General features: G+C 40.2%; 1 protein-coding gene across 2 annotated transcripts in view; it reads right to left on the bottom strand.

The window, feature by feature from the left end:
• MAP3K20 (mitogen-activated protein kinase kinase kinase 20) overlaps positions 1-15,129 on the bottom strand; it is a 90,819-nt gene that overhangs the window by 23,987 nt on the left and 51,703 nt on the right. The window contains exons 10-12 of one of the 2 annotated variants that reach the window (XM_057423810.1): positions 14,947-15,053; positions 8,975-9,110; positions 4,281-4,752 (exon numbers count right to left, since the gene is read on the bottom strand). In XM_057423810.1, coding sequence (XP_057279793.1) covers positions 4,384-4,752; positions 8,975-9,110; positions 14,947-15,053 — 612 coding nt within the window. In that variant the 3' untranslated portion in view covers positions 4,281-4,383. Of the gene's footprint in view, positions 1-4,280; positions 4,753-8,974; positions 9,111-14,946; positions 15,054-15,129 lie in introns of those variants that run through there. The other variant, XM_057423809.1, reaches the window with a different exon arrangement.

Raw genomic sequence — 15,129 nt, 5'->3', positions numbered from 1 at the left:
TAACATTGCATGTTCCACACAAATGATATATTCAGTTTACAGCACAAGATTTTCGGCACAGGCATTGCACTCAGCTTTGGTTTTTCAGAAGGGAAAATGAAGTTTTCTAACAGTGAAAATATTTTCTATTCAAATCTCATCGGTTCACACTTGAAGTGTAAGTAGCATTGACTCCTACTATTCAGTACAAAACTTCTTCGGTAGTGCAAAAGCAAGAAATGCAGTGGACTATATCTGACTTTAAAAGGCGTATGAATATTCAGCACACAATATAAAATGTTTAAAGAAAGTTGTTGGTTCTACAGTTTTAGAATTAAATCTTCACACATCAGAAATCTCTGTGCAGATTTTACAGTGTACACTAAGTCAAAGCCTGGGGGAAAAGGGAAAGGTTTCTCCCCCAGGCTCCTACCAGTGCATTTTAAGGGCTGTGAAAATTACTAAATGAACTTACTTTTCTACCTGAATGTTCTACCTAGGACTGTAGTTAAAACCTCTGTCAAGGTAGAAGTCTTATTAAAAACCTGTAAAAGCTGCCTGATTACAGAAAAAGGAAGTACAGTTCTAAAGACACACAGTAACACTCCTGAATACTTAACAGTGACATGCACAGTATGGATTTACTGCTACTGCTGACAGCAATATAAATCATTATTGCAAATGTTTAATGCAGAATAACTGCTTTAAAACCTAAAAGGAAAGGCACTCAACATCTAACAAAACCACAAGAACAATAAACAAATGACTGTGACAAGGAGCTGTGTCAGACTTCACTTCCCGGAAGCCCTTCCTATTGGGCAGCGCAGAATGGGCCGGGATGCAGCACACCTACACACAGTACCTTGGGACACTTGCTACTCCAAGGAATTAGTCCTGTGATTGTCACATCTAAAGGTTTTCCTCTGGTAATTCCCCCTTCCATTTTTTCCTGAAGGACAAGAAAAGAAGTTGGGACACCCTGGCTTGGTCCCAAGCTCACCCCCTATCTTTAAGAAAGCCAAAAGCTGATCACCATTCTTCTTTTGGGCCATTTACCCATCTAAGTCAACACTGGCATTGCAACTGTCCTGTACAGTAAAACCAAGAGGTTCAGGCCTCCTGTTCTTACCTTCCTCCTCTGTCAAACGCAGCAACATCATTTTACTGCAGATACCTCCAGGGCTTTATGGAAGGTAGAGAAAACCGGGATCTCAAAAGGCCTGGTGGGGACTAGCGAGCTGAGAGGCATATGAAGCATGGGAAGGCTTTTGGTGGCTTTGCTCACAGCCCAGAGCAGCCACAGTAACACCTTCTGGGTTTGGTTAACGCTTTCATAAGCTGACACACTATCTGGCTGTGGACTGCTGTGGAAATCTATATAGCCTGGTGATAATACAGGTAGAAGACAGACTGGGTTGCACTGCAGAGCAAAATCAGGTGTGGACGATGAAATATTCTGACCTTCTCCAACCAACACACCTGCCCACCAGAGCTACTTTCAAAACCCGTATCTAGTGAGAAGCATATCAGAAGCAGAAACAACACAGCTTGATTCTCACTTATGATTTTTGGCTTGTAAACTGGAGACATCTGGTACGAAAGTCATCACAGGAAAGTAAAAATGCAATTAATACCACTATTATTTTTAGTAAGCCTAGCCAATATAGTAATTATAACACTGTCTTCAAGGGAACTGCATCAGAAGAGTTTGTCATGTTATCACCTTTTCAGAGGCCTTTGCTTCTTTGAACACAAAGGTTAAGTTTTACAAGAGTTCTAATTTTTCCTTAATACATTATTTGTCAAAGCAAATTAAGCTATATGGGGAAAGAAAGGGGAAAGAGGGGGGGAAAAAGTCCGTCTTTGTTTCAATAAAAAATACTGGAACTAAGTAGATGGCAGGAATTCCTGTGAGCATGCTCCCAAATTCTGGTATTTTGCTGAAATAAGTTACACTCTTGGGTAAGCACAAAACCTTGAAGACAGACTTAAACCTTGCAACTGTGACAGTGATTTTGCAATTATGAAATCCTGTGTCATACTACTTAGGGACTATTTTTTACTTTGGTAAAGACTGAGGGAGTGGATTTACAAACCCATGCAACTATAAATGTGCATGAAGTGCTCTGAGATTGTCAGATGCTAAGGAAATGCAAAACATCAGTACTAGGGACAGATTTTATGTTGCTTTTTCTTTTGCTTACTAAATGTGATGAACCACATTTCATTTTCAGCTAAAGCTGTACAACCCTACAGTGGTAATTTACGCACAATGGCACACATCTTAAGATCTAAAGTGCACCTATTAGATTACACGAATCCATCAAATTTTGCTGGGTATATACAAAAATAGTATCATTGCTGTGGGTGTTAGCAGACACAGACTTACAAAAACAGTACAAAACTGCACTGGAAAAAAGCTTATTTGCTCTTATTTCCATCTTATTTCCATTATTTGCCCCTTAGTCCCTTTTTCTCCCTAAAATCAGGTTGTTTTAATGGCTCTTAAGCCATTAAATTAGAAGCCATTGCTACCTGTGCCAAAGGAACAAGTTTCTCCTTGGGATACTCTGTAAACTTCTTGCATCATTTACGTTACAATTCTGCCATGAGAAAAGCTTCCTCATACAAGAGGGTGAACTTAAAGCCAATGGATCTGCCACTGTTAGGAAGAACGTGGAATATGGAATAACATCCTACAGAAATTAAGCATCTTGGAGGGTCTAATCACGTGTGAACTGAGTGAAGAAGGCTAGCTCAAAGCGCAGCACTCACTGCCTTGCAGGTTACCAGACCAGTGCTGATGCTTAAGGATACATCAACTCTCACAACCCAAAGAGATGTCCACTTGTCACTCTAGATAAACTCCTTTAAAGAACTTTCTCTTTTGTTGAGTGAACATGTAATGATTTCAGGCCTGCTGTTATCTAATGTATCCATTTTTCTCTAAGCTATCTACAAAAACACTCACCATAATATGTAGGTTAGAGCTATGTAACACACAAGCCTGTAATTAAAGAAGCCACTCAAAACCTGAAGTTTTCATAAAAGAAACCCCTCCAGTAATTGAGAATGGAATTTTGATGTCTTATTCCCACTACAGCTGAACTAGTTTTTCTTTTGAAATGCTGCCCTTCTTCCTTGGGCAAATGTTTTACAAAAACAACTTCCTTTCTAACCTGCATTTGTGTTTGCGCTGGTTTTCCCTCCCACCTTCTGCATTACCACTAAAGGAGTCATCAGGAGAAGCATACTCACTGCTCTCAACATTAAGTGCCTGGCAGGCAATTATTGCCAGCAGATTGTTACACACCGAGCTTTACAGTAAGTCATAACCGCAGTGGCAGTACTTTAAAAGTGATTTAACTGCACAAACCAGATACACAGAGCCTAGCAAATGTCCCTCACATTACTGCCCCCAAATGCGAGAATGTCACACAAGCCACAGTGGCAAGGCCCAAGCTGGAATGTTACTGTGGCTCATCTTCGTCTTTTCATAAGGGTAGCGCGCACTCTTTAGGAGATGCAACAGAATCAAAATTTACTGACACTGATTTTTACTCTCAGGTACAAGAATAAGTCCATCAAAGTTAATGAGGCTTCCTGGATTTACATCAACATAACTGAAAATTACCTTCTAGAGCACAATATCTGATAATAGATGCAGAGGTCTGATTGCAGCTCTCTTTGCTAGAGTGAATTATATACACATACAAGTGAGGAGAAAAAAGAACATTTATACAAATCACCTACTAATAGGGACTACCTGAATTCTGCTGCTATTCAGTTTTTAGACTGTGTATTTAAGTAACCCCTCTCTTCCCCGCAACCAAGCTTCTCTCTTCCTAGAAATATATTTGTGACTTCCCACAATGTGGCCTTGAAAAAATTCTTGAAATTAGAAACACAGCAAACCCCTTCACTGCAACAGTGAGAAAGAATGGATGGGAGAGAATAGCAAATTTGGAAGTACAAGTATATTCATATGATTGACAATTAAAGGAGTAAGGGAAATGACAAAAAACACAAAAGAAAAATTTGAAGTACATTAATGGCATTAAAGGCATTGAAGTTTCCCCCAATGTTTTCAAATCTTAAGTTTATCAAGCCACAGTTTCTGTAATCAGGCATCAAGAATTATAATCATGGTTCTTAAAATAATAATAATCTTAATTAATTTGGAAAGTTTAGTTCCAAATTTAATCAAAGCAGAAATAAGTCAGCACAATCTAAACAAAAACAACATGTCTTTCTACACACAAACATGCTCAGCCTGGAAAATGTCTCACATTTTTTCTTTACTTTTACAGGATTTAAACAGACCAAACTGACAGGATTCTCATTCTAAAACTTTATTGTTTTGCTTTGCTAAAACTGATTTCAGGGTTAATTCTATAACTGATTTCATTCGCTGCTGTCATCTGTGTCATCAAAATAATCATCATCATCATCGTCATCTGACCAGTCGAATTCACTGAAACCCAAAGCCATGTTGATTTTCTTTCCTTTTCTCATAGAGGTGGTTTTAGAAGAATTCTTTTTGGCTTGCATGTTTATCTGCATTCCAGAATGCAGGACAGATCCTGCTTTGTTCAGAGAGAAGATATCCCCAAAGCCCGTCATCATCAAGGCCTTCAGACTTTGGTTCATGCCAGCTACCTCCCCGTTACTTGTTGATGTGATCTGACATGACATCTCTGCACTCTTTGACTCCTCTGTTTTAGATTCAAAGTAAGACTCCTCAGACATTCTTGCAGCAAGAGGTAAGAAAAACTATTTAAAGGAGGAAAGGACAGATCAAAAGTGAAAGTTAGAACCAATTTACAAATGGAGGGAAAAGACACCACCAGATTAGTTGGCAATCAACAGAAAGCACAAAATTAGTGAATCTAAACACGGAGATCAAGTCAGAATTCATTAAACCAGATAGCTTCATTTTGGGGTCATTGCTCTTAAACTAAAGTGCAAATCACTGAGTCGCATGGCAAGAACCACAGGTAGCAGAGCTTTCTTGACAAAAGAAGGTTCAAACTCTTTAATCCTTCATTTTGCACAGTGAAAAACAGAATGTGGCATTTCCCAGCCAGGCGGACTGGCTCCCAAGGCAATGTGGGTACAACAGAAGTCAGTGAGTTGCTTAATTGAACCTTTCAGGATTGAAGAATAAATCACGTTAAGATCAGAAAACCCAAACAAGCTCCGAAAGTTTGGTGCAGAAGTAGTAGCCCTCTAAATATCAGAAGTAACAGCAGCAGTATTATTTGTGCAAAGACTGGTTTTGAGCGTATGCTCAAAAGGAGAGGAAAGGGTCACCCTGCAACAGCCGCAATCAGAAACGAGCCTCTCACCAATGCAAAGGACATACAGGAACTGGCCTCCAGCCCACACCAGCACCTTGCTTCTGGAAGCTGTCCCAGGGAGGAGCAGGCAGCGGAAGAGGGGCTGTTTGGTCAGCTTATCAGCTTCTTCAGCTTGGTTGCATTTTCATTTTATTTTAGTGATACCAATAGACATCTACCATATGGTTGTACATTATGTTAAATCTCTACTGATTTAATTTTCACAGATAACAATATTTTCCTGACCCAGTCTGTTTGTAATAACAAATGAAATGTGTCCTCTCCAGCTAAATAATGATTAATGCCTCTTCAGAGTGCCTGGGCTAGTAATCTCTGTGACACGCTTGCCTGTTGTCCACAAGGAGTAAAAACTTGGGAGTTTTATCCTAAACTACCTACTAAACCAACAGCAAAGGAGCTGTGTGTGAAAACCTGAACTGGCCTTTCTTTCCAAAGCTGTTTGCAAAATCACCTGTCCAAAATTCATTCCATGTATTTGTTAACCTAACCAGAAAACTGACAAAAGAGCAAATGGCAGTTCATCACAACAGTCTACAGGGGTCACCATGGTGATGTCCTAGCCTGTAACAAGACTTCATGGCCAGGCTAACAAAGAGCGCCCCTTTCTTGGCAAAATCACTTACATTGACAAATTGACAATCATTAAAAGGGAAAAAATGTGTCTTTTGTGCCTCTCGGATTTTCCCTGCTTACACAGGCTTTCTATTTGTGTTGTGCTTAACAGAAGTTAGTGATCATGGTTTAAAAAACAAAAATAAAATTAAGAAGTTGGGGAGAGGGGGTACATCCTATGGCTAAGCTTCTGTACAGGAGAAACAATTACACCACCACCAGATCAAGGCTTACACCTGGATCAAGGAAACCAAAAGCTCCTCCTGATAAAGAGAAGGAGTACTTTAAAAGCAAGACGTAGCCACAGAAATGAGATGCCCAGCACACACGATTCAGTGCCAGATAGCTCCTCCATGGCTTTAGAGTTTTAGCCACTTTATATCCACAGAAGAGAATCGCCTGATGATAAACAAAGCTGCAAAACAGCCTGCTGCTAAAACACATTTCTGGGTCAGTGTTTGTGCAATGCCTGGCAGTGGGTAAGCTGTGAAAGAGCCATAACTGTGGCTCATTTTGTGAGTTACAATCACCTTACTTCCTCCATATTTTGCCACCTCGTTATCTGGAGAACTTAGGAGCTCTCTGTGACAGGGCCTGCCTGGTATTGCAGTGACACTGCAGTTCATGATAACTATCTTGAAGAGACTTTATAGATGGCTGGGTCCCCTGATCTCTGTATAAGCCACTGCTCTTAAATGACAACCTCTAGGTGTAGGTCACCACAGATAAATATCTGGATTTCATGCCTTGCTCACTCTCTCCCTCTAAATATCATCTTCTGAAAGTCAGGTTCTCTTTCAAAAGAAGTCTCCCATTTCACTGCAGCTGTGGATATACTCTACTCCTCCAAAAGGCTCCAGATTCCCTTGTGCAAGATGCTCTTGGAGATCTGCACAAAGGGAATCTGCAGAGATCAGACTCAAAGGTGTCTGGTTTATAAGACAGAAGAAATGGGTTCAAAACAAGAGCAAGGAGAAATACTGCTTTCAGGGAAGTGTTTATAAAGACTAGTCTCATACTTCTCACATGTTAACATGTGTAAAAAGCTATACTTTATTCTATGGGGTAGGAGCAGCCTTCCACTTACAGCCACCTACCATGCAGAATGACAGGATGAAGCTTCTACCAACCCTAGAGAACACTGGAGAATCAAGTGCCAGAGACAGCTTCCCTGTTCTCCTTTCACCTAGTTCAAGTTTCTCCTCCTGAACACCACTTTAATAGTATTTACTGGCCTCTGGTCTTTACTGCAGAGCAAAATTAAGATGACAGTACCAGCTAAGACATAGCAAGGCCTAGTGTTGGCTAAGAACCTGTATAAGCCTAGTGGGCACCCTAAGCTGTGTTATTGGCTCTGGCTGCCCTATCTTTACTACTGTTTTTACAGCAAACATAGCTTAAAATCAAGCAGCGCACCTCCCTCTTGCAATCCTCCAGTTGGATAGTGCTGAGCAGACATACCCTGAACCAAGGGATGGAGAAAGACACTTGACTCCAAGGATTACAAGCTTGCAAACAGAATGCTCAATATTTTAAATGGTTTACAGCTATGAATTTAAAACATAGTTGTGTTTGTAACCAGTGCCTTGTAGAACTTTATTTGCTATGAAAAGAAAAAAAACAAAAAACCCAACCCTGCTTGAACAAGCCAATTTTTGCTACTATGCCATTTTTTTCCAACAAAAGGGCTTTTTAAAAGCTGTTCCATGTAACAGTTCGATAAAGACCTATGGAAAAAAACAAACCTGTATTTCTCTATTAGAAGAAATTGCATTTAAATGCAATAGGAGAGTTGGGTTAATGTTATGCAGAAAGATAGCTCATGCTTAGCACAACAGGCTGCAGCACAGTGCTTTATTCTTTCAGCAGTGCCAGCTCTAAGTGAAAAGTAGAAGTCACAAGCAAGTAAGGCATAAAAAACCCTAGGGCCTTGCCCGTGAAAAGATTTGCTCATTAAGGCTGTGTCTCATGCTGTGCTCAGGACAGATGATGGCCCACAGCTCAGTTACTGGAAGTTTGCAAGTGTTAAAGCAGGCATATAGATATCTACTGAGAACATACAGTATCTGCACATAGGAAAACATTCATTCTTCATGATTTCGTTACTGCATGTTCACAGCTGGAACACGAATGCAACTTCATTCAAACAACAGCAATAAGTTATGGCTTAAAAACAAGTTGTATATAGATGGGTCTGGCTGGAATCAAGGCTGCAAGCAGGATAAAATTGTGCATAGGAAAAATCATATGCTGCTGCAATCTCAATTTGGTACTTGTTTTGGCTAGTGCTTTAAAAACAAGTAAGTAATGCGGTATTTTTCTTAACAACAATTCTGTTGTAACATGTCTAGCCATGCACCAACCCTGTGGTCCTCCCTCTGCCAATCAGTATTTAAGAGCATCACACTTCATAAAGAAATTCAAGATCATCCAAGAAAGGGGTTTGTTCCAATTTATTATTAGAAATGTGGCAATCCTAACAGCTACTAACTCGCCAGTACAAGTTATGAACAAAGCCCTAAATTAACACTTCAAATTTTGACCCCCTCTTTCCCAGAATGAAAACTTCTTCTTGAAGAAAAAGGACAGAATTTAAAAAATTTACATAGGTCTCTCAAACCTTCTTCTTGAGAAAAAAAAATGATTCTTACATTTAAGACCAAATCCTACATTCATTAAAGTCAACAACTTTCTAGTTGAAAAATGAATTTACTGAGTGCAATCAACTTTTAAAGCTGAGAACTGTTATTAAATCAATGGGAAACTACTTAAGTGCCCATGGCACCATATGAACTATCAGCAATATCTGATATCAGATGGATTAGCCAATTTTTTTTAAAACAGTATAGTTATTTGCAGTGATGTAATAAAATAGACTTTAACTGGCCCAAAGGAACAACTAAAGATAACAGGGGCACTATTCCTTTGGTGTGCCTGTAGACACACACAGATGCACATACACATAGACAAAGCTCCAAACACTTTCTGAAGTAAGATGAAAGGTTGAATTATCGTCTACTTACAGGAGTATTGGACTGTTCGGTTAACTTCTGCTCCCACATCCTCAAACGCCGCTCCCGTTCCTTTAGTTCCTGCTCCTTAAAGCTCAGATCACGCTCCAGTTTCTTTAGTCTCTCTAAGGTTGCCTCAATTTCACATCTGCACGGAGACAATTTGTTACGTCTTGTCTTTTCCTGGCAGATATAAACTGTTCATAATTTTCTACTTGAATGTTAATTAAATGTGAAAGGCTGAAAAGTACAAGACTAACTCAAGCAGTTCATTTAATTACCAAATGCAAAGCCTTTCAGAGCTTTAAGAACAACTGGAAATGTTTATACTTGAGAATAACCATAATACCTTCAGTTGAAGAAAAATATCATTTAAAAGAGTAAAATGCCACAGCATAACAACACTTTAAAAACTAGAATGTCATCTTTTCCCTCAACATCATGAAACACAACCTTAACCGCAAAGAAACTGCACTAAGAACTGGTAACAGGACCATCATTAGCAACACAATATGGGCAGTCTAAGAAGCCCATTTGCCCGAGTCTGTAACGTGGCTGTAAATATTATTTGGACTTAAAATATACAGAAGCACCACTGGGTCTTTTTCACACCCACATTCCCATTTCTCTAGGTGAAGATACAAGAGCAAGAATACATACCATGATAGGACCCAACCCTGCAAAGAGTTACAAACACAAGCTTCTTGAGTAGGAACAGTTAATAAAAGGACTTGGTTTACTTTTCTCTGCTTCTCACCATACACACAAAGGTGCAAAAAATAAGAAAGGCAGGAAGTCAACGCAGTTCTCTAAGCTTCAGATACTGTCCTTATTGGTTACACTGCCTGTAGTTTCTGTTGACTTTGGGTATGCATTTCTTTTACACACATGACCTGAACTGCTCTTGGAAAAAGGTTTAACAAGTTTTGCACTAAAACTGCATGGGTGTATACTACAGTGTACAGAAAAAATAATTCTGCCACTAAATTGAGCTACACATTCATGCGTGTGGGATAACTAAAAAAAAACTCACCCCAAAACAACTCCGATTTGTATCAGAAGTTGTATTTGCATTTAACAAACCATTTCTGTGACTCTTTGGGAGACCATGTACTGCCTGCCACCTGTGTCTTGAATATTACTTCAACTGTTCCCTGTTCATACTGTGGGAACAGTCAATCACAGCGTTTTGTTTTCCACCTAAGAGTGAGCAAGCTTCTAAGGGGCAAAGATCCTGAAGAAAGCTCGCAGATAGCTACCGAGACTGCAATACCAAATCTTCTGCTCAAACTTTCACAATGTTTTCCCTTTGTAAACACACTGCAAACAAAATCTGCTCCTTCTGATGTTTTAAAAAGAAAATAAAAGGGCTTTAGGTGGTGGTGGTGAGAATGATTTCTTCCTGTAAAACTCCTGTCCTCGTTCCTAGCATGGAATGATTAAGCTCTTCTCCAGTATCAACTTAAAGAAGTTCAGGCTCTCAATATGGGAAATGCATATCCAAATAGCCTATTTAAGTAAATGAAGTAATTTAAATATTCCAAATCTTATAGATTCCTTATTTTAATGAGACCCCTCTGTCAGAGAGTAATGCTTACAAAGTACAGCAAAAGGATTCAGAGCTGGAATAACTAGCAAACTCTACTGCAAACTCTTACCACCATGCTTAATTCTACTGCAAAAATCAGCCACCTGGGGCAAGGGCATTTATCACACTTAAATCCTGCTGAGTGAGCTGTTCGATGTGGTGGTCAGAACAAATGCCCCTCACAATTATTATGCTTCAGATTTCAAGCAAAATTCTCGCTCGTATTTAGGCATGCAAAGGTCAAGGCTGATCTCTGTGCTGGGTGGAAAGTGGTCACGCATCTTAATAAGGAGACAATAAAGGAAGAAACTGGCTGGAAGGTCAGAAAGTGACTCCTCTCCAAACATTCATTTTGCTAGCATAAACCCCTTCTGACAGGCGCAACATATACTACACAATCTACTGTGGGAATTACAGCAATCTGAAGATGGTTACAAGTGCTGCTTTTCTTAGCTTGTCTCTCAACATCACTGCTACTTATATGCAACTCTATAATTTTTTTAATATGTAAATTAAGTTCTCTTTTAAATAACATTCTGCACTAGGAAAGTGCTGGTAACAATAGCTTTCTGTATGTCAAAAGTCAGTTTTGTGCTGTAATTACCTCTCTTCATTAGACCCAAACTTCTCATAATAAAAGGTCAGTCTGTGAAAACAGTTGCATTTTGAAAAACAATTCCACTGTATAATAAAACTGTGTAATTAAAGAGAAAGCTACTGTACATTGCCCAGTTAATGAGTCTTACCTCATAAATGAGGCAGCTTGAAACATTATACATGGTAGGGCATGCGGATTTGTTTGCTTCTGTAGTTCTGCAGTCTGAGCTAACTGGCTTATTCTAGAATAATCTCATTCTGTGACATTGAAGAACGTATACTGTGTTATTAGAAACTATAATGATAAACAGTCACAGATAAACAAATGCCAGTCATTGTTTTTAATATGGCTAATAATCAGAATTGCTACTGATACACTAATAAAAGTATTGCTAATAGACTATTTTAATCATTAGAACAGCCGCTCACGGGGAAGAGGAAGGAAGGAGAAATGCAGTCAGTATATAAGACTAAATGCAGACAAATATGATCTCTCACTGAATTGGAACATCATTACTTCAACAGTAATTTTTTTCCTACTGTAATGAAAGTGACTTGAGAAAGAGCTCCAAAAAAAATCACAGAATATGAACTCAAACATGAGGCAGACCTGTGCAACTCAGTTGTCAGACAGCACCCCAACTCGATTCAATAATAAAAACATAAAGGGTAGAACAGTTTGGAAGACACTGAATTATTTCAAGGAAATGACAGAACAGGCAAGTTAAAACTTATTCTTTATATAAACATGAAGACCTGTAAATGTTGCAAATAAGACCACGCTGAAGATAGGTCGAAGTGTCATTTATCACCTCTGTCTGTCTTGCATGGATTCAGCCCACTCTCAGTTTTCACGCCAGACAGAGACATTGAAGACTGGTTACTCGCTACTAGAGATGCTTTTTTTGCAAGTCTCTATAAGAAATGAACCTCACCTTGCCTCTTTTTAAGAGTGGGGAAAAAATGTAACCCTGGCTTATCTGAGCTTTGATATGCTTTGATAAGTGCAGCGTCCCTGTGAAAGTGCAGGATCTATATCATTAATTTGGAGGTCCCTCAAGGGAACAAGTGTAACCTTTGCTTTTTCCAAGCTCACCCTTCTCCAGGGCGATAGCCAGGCTTCATTAAAATTCCCTATTTCTTGGTAACACATCTCATTCTTTCCCTATTGCTGGTTTAACTATCTCTTTGCAAATCACGATGGGATAAAATATATGTAAAAAATAAAGCAATAAGTAAAAACAAAGACTTTTCAATGCAGAAGTTAAACCACATTAAACTTCTATGCAGCTGTTCTCAGAAATGGTCTTAGTCTGTCTTAGTTAATCTCTTGGGATCACTTTATGCATAGAAGTCTTCCACCCACTTTAACTTGCATGTTTTTTTTCATACTTTCTGTTAATCTGCCTTACGCTTCATGAGTGCCGCATACAGACATGGCTTTTGCATCAGGGATGGCAGCCCATACCAGAATTCAGGTAAGAGAGCATGCCTTTCACCCAGCTTGTAAGCAAGCCCCCACATGACCATGCTCTTTCTGCACTTTGTGCTTTCATTTTGACTTAATTCAGAAACCATCTTTGCTTTCAGGCAAATCGTGCCCCATCATGAATTTGTATTTTCTCTCTCGTATTTCCTTGTCTGCATGTTATTTATTCTTTCAAAACCAAAAAGCCAAATTTACCTTTAGCACAAGTCTGCATGGTAACAAGTTTTTCAGTGGCTTGATAGTGCCAAAGAACTTTTTGTTTCTACATGGCTTTTCGTTAACGCCTTGTTAGCCATTCCTCATCTGAGCAATGCAGGTACATCAAAATGAAATATGCCAGAAATCCCCAGGCTACCCTTGTCACTCTCTAAGAAATGGATGAATTTTGTAAAACAGAAGTTTAATGTTACCAAATGTCACTTAGCACAGCTTTTATTCTGCTGTACTGGCAAGATTTCAGAAGGTATTTGCTTTTCCTAAAGCAGTTTGAGTACTCCCAAAGTAACAAGCGATAGGACAAGAGAAAATGGGCTCAAGCTGTGCCAGAGAAGGTTTAGACTGGATATTTGGAAAAATTTCTTCACTGAAAGGGTAGTCAGGCATTGGTACAGACTGCCCAGGGCAGTGGTGGAATCACTGTCCCTGAAAGTGTTCAGAAACCATGTAGATGAGGCCCTCAGTGACCTGGTTTAGCTGTGGACTTGGCAGTCCTGGAATAATGGCTGGACTTGATGATTTTAAAGGTCTTTTCCAACCTAAACGATTCCGCGACTTTGCTCATTCTTTAAATAAATATTTTTACTATATAGGGGTGTATCAGAAACCCCTCACTGGGGGATATTTTTCTTCCAATCCTCCTGGTATTCTGTCTGCTGCCAAAATCACAACACGACGTCCAGCGTCTGCATCAATAACAGCGGCCAAGAAATCTGTTTTTATACTTTAAATACCCGACATTTATCCCAAGCCTTAGAATACGGGCCTGGGGAGCAAGAGGCCACACTGATAACCCACACTGAAATCCTTGTAAACACTTGAGAGCTCGGGAGCGGCAAGAGGAGGCACTGACCACAGCGGAAGCTCGCAGCGCCGTCCGCAGGGCAACGGCGCCGAGCAGGGGTCAGCCCCGGCCCGGCGGCGGGGAGCGCAGGTGGGCGCGGTGGCCAGCAGGTGGCGCGCCGCTGCCGCCGCCGGGGCCCGAGACCGCGAGGCTGCCGCCGGCGTGCTGCTGAGTCAAGGCAGGAGCGGCCCCGGCCCCGGCTATTTATAGTCCCTCCATGTGACCGGGGGCCGCTCACTTTTTCCACTGGCCCGGTTAAAACTACATGTTTCGCTTTTCCAGGGAAGCCTGGGGAGGAAATGCGGGATGCTGGCTCTGAGACGAGCCCCACTTCCACGGGCTCTTCCCTGCCCTCCTGCGCTGGGGTTCTTCCATTCCTGCTCCGAGTACAGGCAGGGAACCGTCCTATATTTCTTCTCCCAGCTTATCTGGAGCAGGGCCAGTGCTGCTTAATATAGACTGAGCACTGGTAAAAATCTTCTGCCTATGCAGAGCTGCTGTCAATTTTCTTTTCCAAACAGAAGGATGCAATGTGAAGCAGCGAGCTTCCTGACTGACACACAGGCTTTGGGGACAGGATTCTAAAGTTCTGTCACGTACCAAAACCAGGCTGAAGCTTTTACTGTAAAACAGTGCCACGTAATAGCATTTTCTCAAACCTGCTCTCCATTTATAATCACTTATGAATAAAAATTACTGTAGCAGTAGGTGCAGTCATATGCTCAAGCATGGCTTGGGCATACGTTGAATGCGTGGACACAAAGTCAATGCAAAAGAGAGGATGCACAAAATGGCAGAACACATACAAAGGAAGACGAACTAAGGCTTGACTAGAAAATGTATCTTTTTATGCCCTTTATTTTTATTTTGTTGGGTTTTCTTAACATATGCCTACACACTTTCTATGAAACTTGCATCAAACATACCTGAGCTGTTTTGCCCTCACGCTGCTCACTGAAAACACGTAATTGGCTTTAAGATGTGAATCACAAAACCATAAATATCATGATACCTAAACCAGTGTAATAATAAATACAGGGTACAGCTAAGTGTATTGGCTCCTAATACAAGTTTCACAGCATTCTGAGCATTCCTGAAAAACAAGGTAAGTTACGTTCTAAAAATACCTCAAGCACAGATATTTTCTACCAATACATCATCGGAGTCTGATGTCTTTCTGAAAAGAATATGGACTCACACTATTTAAAAGGAAAACCACGTCATTTCATCTCGGGAAGAAGGAAACTTACCTCCACTCCGCCTTGTTATGCAGGAATGAGTTACACTGGTCTGGAAGATTACTGTCATTTGACATAGATTCCAGGATTGAAATGATCTGCTTGAATGATGGCCTTTTCTGAAGACAAAAAACAAACCCACAGCATTTGTATTCATACACTACTACTGTGCAAAATTACTTGCAGGAATTTTTC

Source organism: Pezoporus wallicus, unplaced genomic scaffold, assembly GCF_028554395.1.
Source record: "Pezoporus wallicus isolate ANWC-B61680 ecotype Strahan unplaced genomic scaffold, APGP_CSIRO_Pwel_v1 contig_1181, whole genome shotgun sequence".
NCBI classification, from domain to species: domain Eukaryota; kingdom Metazoa; phylum Chordata; class Aves; order Psittaciformes; family Psittacidae; genus Pezoporus; species Pezoporus wallicus.
Note: the sequence above shows the minus strand (reverse complement) of the source record. Positions and strands in the feature narration are given on the sequence as shown.